We start from the raw sequence: 6,634 nt of genomic DNA on the forward strand, positions 1-6,634 counted from the left end.
AAGAACGTTTTAAACTGCCAAGTCATGCACCCAGTAGGAAATGCCAAATTAAGTTTGCCCATATGCTGTTAATTTGGCTTTCTGACTGCTATAGATGGAGTACCTAATGTGCGCTCACATCCTGTTTTCCTACCATATCCCTGGCTTGCTTGGAGAGGGGCTGGGCACACAGAAGAGCTGCTGGTGCTGCTTGTCTGCTGCAGGGATGCAAAGCTGGGAGCTGGTGCTCGCAGGGAGAGATATTTAGGTGGTTTAAGACTCTTCTGCAAATGCTGATTCAACCTCCCTGACACAGATTTCATTCAAAAGAATGACATAAAGTTGACCCTTGCAGTTTATTTGCATGTGTAACTCTGGTCTTCATTCCACAACTTAATGGAGGATATATTACTTAACTATTACTTTTCTCTGCAATATTTGACATTGGCTGGTATCAAAGACAAGATTGAATGGGCCAAATGTGACTTCTCTTTGCTCCTACAGAGATACTCATGTTTGGGGAGTAGGATGTGCTCATACTAAATGGCAGGATTTCTGAAATGAGCTTCTTAATCAAGCTGCAGGTTCTGCCATTAGGTATTTGTGGACGGAGGTCACTGATACGTTGCATCAGTCATTGGCTGAACTTGGTTTTGTCAACAGCTGCTCTTTCCCTTCAAGCATTTATCCTTTTTTTAATAATTATTATTTTTTTTTTATGGTCCCAGTGCGCTGTTTTCAACTCTGAGAACATTCAGAGGTTTTCCAAACAAGCCCCATGGATGTAGCGCTTGGTGGGTCTGTGTCAGTATGGTTCAGTTAGTCCATGTTTGAGTAGGAAAAACATCTGTTTTCGTATGTTCTTTGGGAGTTGCCTTTGCAGAGTTGTAACCAGAAGTCTTCCTCGTGAAAAGATGTGACCTCAGCATCGTTTTCCCTGTTGTGTCCCCTGCCTCTGGTTAAGAAAGGGTTCAAGTTTTTCTGAGTAAGATGGATGTCTCGGATGTTAGCTCCTATGACCTGAGTCTTCAATAATTGCTGTTGAAGTGTTGGCTTGGAGACAGAAGTCACAAATGAAATAGTTCATGGCTGTGTTTTATACCTTATTCAAGTCCCCTTGCACTGTCTGGTTCCTTGTCTGCCGTTCTCAGTCCCTGGTTTCTGGCAATGCTGGTGGAGCAAGGTGGCAGTGCTGGAGAGGTGTGTGATTGCTCAATGTGGGCAAGGTCTCTGCAAAGCATATGAGCAGGAAACTCATGTGGTCTTCGTTGTCACAGGTGGATGAATATCTCATCATGAGGTTGAATTTATAAAACAGTAAAGTCTTAATAGTATGGAATTTCTTGCTGTGGTCATTTATTATTGATTGAATCCTTGAGGAGCATTTCTTTGATGTGTGGTGCTGGGCTGTGGTTGACTGGCACTTAGGCAGGCTGAGCTTCTGTGGAGTATTTTGGCAAGCTGTCTGCTGTGCTGATCCTTGTGGTGTTTCTTCTGAAAGAAAGTGGTAAATACAATTATTTTCCTGTCTCTGTACTCCTGAAATCAACTGTTGGTCAGATGGGAATCCTGTTCTGACTTACATATGTTGGTGACTTTTGGGGAGATACTTGGTTTTTCAGGTAGGTCTGTTTGTGGACGTGTTCTTGCAGATGCAACAGGAAGGTGATGTTCCAGCTCTGACCCTGCTCATTCTTTTATTAATGCAGATAAGCTCCAAAAGTGCGATATAATGAAGTGCATTTTAGAAGCTGTCAGGTTACAAATTCTGCCTTATGAAAGAATGTGTTGCTCAGAGGGATTTGGATGTTCTGGGGTGCTGATGTCAGCTGTGTTGGTAAATAGATTACTTACAACTGGTTCACCCGAAAGCCAAGCTTATATCAGGAGGCAGCAACTTCTGTAAATTATGTGATCCTTCCTGCTCTCTTTTCAGCAGCAGTTGTAGTGTACTAACAGGCTTGTTGCTATATAAGCTCAGATCTATATTTGACTATGAATCTTCTCCCATGAAATAACATTCACAATGAAGAGGCTGGGTAATTGAAGCCTTCAGTGTTACATGCAAAGCGTCATTGAGCTTTGGATTTTGCTTGCTAAGCCTGGAGAAGCTATGCAGGGAAGAGGACCTACTCTTCTGATAAAAAAATCTGTTTATAACAGTGAAATTCTTGTGGCGATCTTGTTTTTTCAAAGTCTGGTAAGCAAGGGAAGCTTGGATTAATTTCTTTTGATGTAGTGCCACTGGATGGATTCATGGTGTATATTTAGCACATTGTAGTCGCACATTAACAGGCCAAAGGAACAAGTGGGAATTTTTATTTCCATTGGAAAGGAGCAGATCTCCATACTCTGCTTGTCATTATGGAAGGCACCACTGAGTGCAGCTACGGCAACATTGCTCTGGAGGAGTTTCAGGTGACAGGATGGATGTGGTGAGAGCCTCTTGAGCCACTCTTCTGGGGATATTTTGTGTCTGTCACAGCTTTCCTGAGATATTCAGGGCTCTGGGACCTTGTAAAAACCTAGGAAAGTTAAGAAGAAATAACCAGCTGCCAGCCCTTCTCAAGTGGGTGTTCTTCAGGTGCGACATAAAACACCCCAAAAAGTATTAACTTGTGTGAGTTTGGTTTTTGCAAATCAGGTGAAGCTTCCTCAGCATTCCCTTATTGTTTATTAGGTTAGATAGACTACATCTGATACCTCTCTCACAGTTAGTCAGCGCTACAAGATGTGCAATCCCAGCCTTTTTCCCATAGTTCTCCCCAGCACTGAGAAAACTTTGAGTACAGCTGAGTTCACTGACCTCTTCAGTGCTGTTGCCTGTTCAGCCTTTGGAAACTTGGCCTGACTTCAGAATGAGAAGTGAAGAGCTTGTCCATGGGGTGTGGGCTAAGCATCTGCAAGGGTTTGCATGAAGAACCAGGGGCCTGGCAGTCTTGCTCTGGCTTTATGGCTGCCCTGGGCTGTAACCTGCTGCTGCCGTAAGGCTTTTCCTGTTAGCTGAACATAGTTAATTCTGTCCTGCTTTTCTGGATGAACCTCTGTGCCAAATGCTGGTTGTCCATAGTGAGCAGATGTTGACAATTGATGGTGGATTCAGGTGGATCTGCTGAACTGATGTTGACTAGAAGCCTGGGAAGGAATTATGATCAAGCCATGATTTTACTGCCTTTAAAAGTGATTCTTCCTACAAGCAGAAATACAGGAGGGAGAGAACTGGGACTGCAATTAATAAAAGCAAAGCCCAAAACACGGAGACCCGCCAGGAGCTATGCCAGGCAGACAGCATCTGTTTGCACAGTATGTCCCTGCTCTGTGTCCTTTGCCTTCCCTCTATGTCCTAAAAGACTCACTGCTATTTCCTGAAAGCATCTAACAAACCATATGCTGTATAAAGCCTACATAGGCTCACAGATCCGTAACAGTGTGCATGTTCCCTTGCCATATGAGTAAAAGGCTTTGGTGCATGTCACTGTGAGCCAGTGGGGCACGTGCCATGGGATGCAGGGGATGTGTGGTTGCACCCTGTGTGGCTGCTGCTTCAGCCTTGTGCTGTGCTCTCAGCACCCTTGTTGTGTTTTATTCTGGTACTGTCATTTCAAGCCCTTGGCATTGGTGCACACTCCCATGTCCGACCACCTCACCCTGTGGGCCGCAAAGGGTGGTGGAGGCTGATGGATCCCCTCCCTGCCTTGTGTTCTGCTGGTGTGTGGGCTATGGCATCCTTGCTTCCCAGGTGGGAGGATGGTCCTAGGCTTGGCTCCGTTTCCTTTGAACAAGGGAGGTGAGGTTGGACCGTGCTGCTGAGCCTGCAGGCACAGGGATGCGGTGCCCACAACCAGCCCCAGCAGTGCCACCATCCCTTCAGCAGCCTCCTGCAGCAAACACAGCACCTCATCCCTCTCCTCTCCTCAGTGACAGTCTCATCATCTGAGGGGAGCTCTGAGCGTCTGTGATAGCTTTCCCTTTCTGTCTCCCAGTACGCTAGCTCTTCCCTGTGGAAATCGGGACTCTGTTCTGAGGGATTCCACAAGGTGCTTAAGTTCTGCCACCAACATGAACATCTTTATGCTTCTAAGCTTTCAGTACAACACAGGTGATGCGTTAACAGAGGATTCTGGTTTCTGTTTCCCTGCAGTACCCAAAGCACAGCTGGCATGCTCTGGCAGAAGCGTCTTCTGCCTGCTCCGGGTCCACAGTCTCAAATGGCACTTCTGGGTTTTGCTTGGGTTTTCCCGTGTGTGAAACCCATATGTGGATATTTTGTTTTTTAGATACTGAAAATGAGATCGTCAGCGACTGACACGTGGCCCCCTCAGCTACGGCGCCAAGCACAAGGCCCTGCCGCGGCTAAGGAGGAGGAAGAGGAAGAAGGGAAGTGATTTATCATGTGTGAGAAATTCTGTGCCCTTCTGGTCCATTCAGTGAAATTTTGTAACTTCTTTCTAATCTTTTTTTTTTTATTTATAGTTGGAAATACAAAAAATGTTATGCAAAAAAAAAAAAAATAAAGCAGAATTATTTTGAGGGAAAAGGATTTTGTTCCAAATTGTTCCCTTCTGTTGTGAGCCAGGTTCCTGTGAGCAGTGGCTGGAGATGAGGGAGGAGGAGGCACTCCTTTTTTCTTTCACACCATTAATTGTAAGATAAGCCAGGCACATGTATTCAGGTTCTAGTACAAAGAAGATAAGTTCCAATTCCATTTAGATTTCTTACAGTTCTTTTGTAAAGATAATACTCTATTTTAAATCCAGTTAAATCAAGTAAAAAACCCTACAGATGCTTCACCAGAGAGTAAGTTTGTGCTTGTCACTTCCCTTTTTACCTCTTTCTGACAGACTGGCCGTGTTTTCTTGCCAGAGTTAAATACAGTTCTGAAGTCACTTCTAATTTTAAATGTAAGACTAAAATCCTTCTACGGAGGAGTTGGTAATTGGAGCAATTTTTAAAAGACTTTAAAGTGCCTTCAACAAGCTAAAATGATGTAGTGGGAGATTTCTTTCTCTTAATTCCCTGACGATGGGTTTCAGCTGTCTCCGGGCTTCAGGTGACATACTGAGTAGTTTGTAGCAATAATCTCACAAGTAATCACTTATTATAAAGGACTACTCAACTTTTTCTTTAGAAAGATGTGGTTTAGCACTGTTCCTTATGAATGGGAGGGGTGCTGCTCCTGCAGTTATATGTGGGCCCCAAACTCTTCTGACCCTCTGCTGCTATGCTGTGCACCCAAGCACCTCAGCTGCTTCCTCCTTAGACAGTTCCAGACCACAGTGTTCTGGCCTTTTCACTCCTGTTTTTGATACCAGAGAAATAGGGATTTCTATTTGCCCATAAGCCTTTCAGTACCATACTTTCTCACAGCTGGAGCCTGGCATTTTGTTTTCTTGTTATCTGCCATGTCTGTCTCTTCCAAATCTTGCTTCTAAATAATAAATCTTATTTTGATGCTGTTGTTACCGATTTCCTTTCCGCTTTGGCTTCTCATGCCCATCTGCAAGTGTGCTGAGAGCACAGGTGGATTTAGACATACTGCTTTAGATAATCTCTTCTGGAAGAGGCTGCTCTGTTTTAGGGTGTAGCCCAGGTACTGACTAACTTGCACTGCGGTTGGAAATGAAAGCCCTAAGATGTGCCCAGGGTCCTTCAGCTCCTCCAGGATGACCCTCTGAATGGGATCCTCTGTGGAGGAAGAGCTGCACTTTGCAGCTTTTCCTCCCTACGTGCTGTCTCCAGTTTCTGTCTTCCTTGCAGAACAGTAACAGTCGTTCTCTTCTTGATCTGCTGCCAAGCTAATACTTAGGTTTAGAGTTTAATCAGAAAGATTTTCTTCCAGCGATAACCAAAAGTCCAAGGAGGTGAGCGTGACCATCACAAGGTTTAACATAGCAGGTAAGCATGAAAAGGAGGAATACAAAAACTTGAACTTTAACTTCATTCTCAGGTGCAATGCTTAGTCCATGCTTCCATCAAGGTGTTTTCGCCCACAGAGGCTGGACATGCTTGTTCCAGTTTATTCCTGCATTAAGCTCAGCAGCCACTGGGGCACGTGTGATGGGGACTGGGAAGAGGACCTTTAAGTGACAGCCCTGTTTCCCGGGCAGACAGCAGAAGCCACTGGCCTTTGTATTGTACCCCTTGGGCTGTTGGGAGTGAATTGTTTTCAGCCTCTGTTTTTTGACATGCACATTGATTCCTCTTCATCAGGGACTGTAGCGACAGGAAAAGGGGGAATGGGTGCAAACTTAAGCAGGGGAAGTTCAGGATAGATATAAGGAAGAAATTCTTTACAGTGAGGGTGCTGAGGCGCTGGCACAGGGTGCCCAGAGAAGCTGTGGCTGCCCCATCCCTGGCAGTGTTCAAGGCCAGGTTGGACACAGGGGCTTGGAGCAAGCTGCTCCAGTGGAAGGGGTCCCTGCCCGTGGCAGGGGTTGGAGCTGGATGAGCTTTAAGGTCCCTTCCAACACAAATCAGTCTGAGATTCCATGGTTCTATGATATTTGTGGGTGCAATGAAGAGAGTTGCTTTAGGTCCCCATGCTCATCACTGCTGTTCAGTCAGCCAGCAAGTACCAAACACAGCTAAGCCATCTCATCACCTCATTGAAGAATCATAGAATAGTTTGGGTTGGAAGGGATCTTAAAGCTCACCC

At 45.2% G+C, this 6,634-nt stretch overlaps 1 protein-coding gene across 1 annotated transcript in view; it reads left to right on the top strand.

Annotated features, from left to right (window-relative positions):
- Window positions 1-5,443, top strand: part of WNK2 (WNK lysine deficient protein kinase 2) — a 128,254-nt gene extending 122,811 nt beyond the window's left edge. The window contains exon 29 of the mRNA XM_062619590.1: window positions 4,257-5,443. Coding sequence (XP_062475574.1) covers window positions 4,257-4,364 — 108 coding nt within the window. The 3' untranslated portion in view covers window positions 4,365-5,443. The remainder of the gene's footprint in view (window positions 1-4,256) is intronic.
- The last annotated feature ends 1,191 nt before the right edge of the window (window positions 5,444-6,634 follow it).

The sequence above is a fragment of the Pezoporus occidentalis genome, unplaced genomic scaffold (genome assembly GCF_034315485.1).
Source record: "Pezoporus occidentalis ecotype Australia unplaced genomic scaffold, CSIRO_AGI_Poc_V1 ctg212, whole genome shotgun sequence".
Taxonomy (NCBI): Eukaryota; Metazoa; Chordata; class Aves; order Psittaciformes; family Psittacidae; genus Pezoporus; species Pezoporus occidentalis.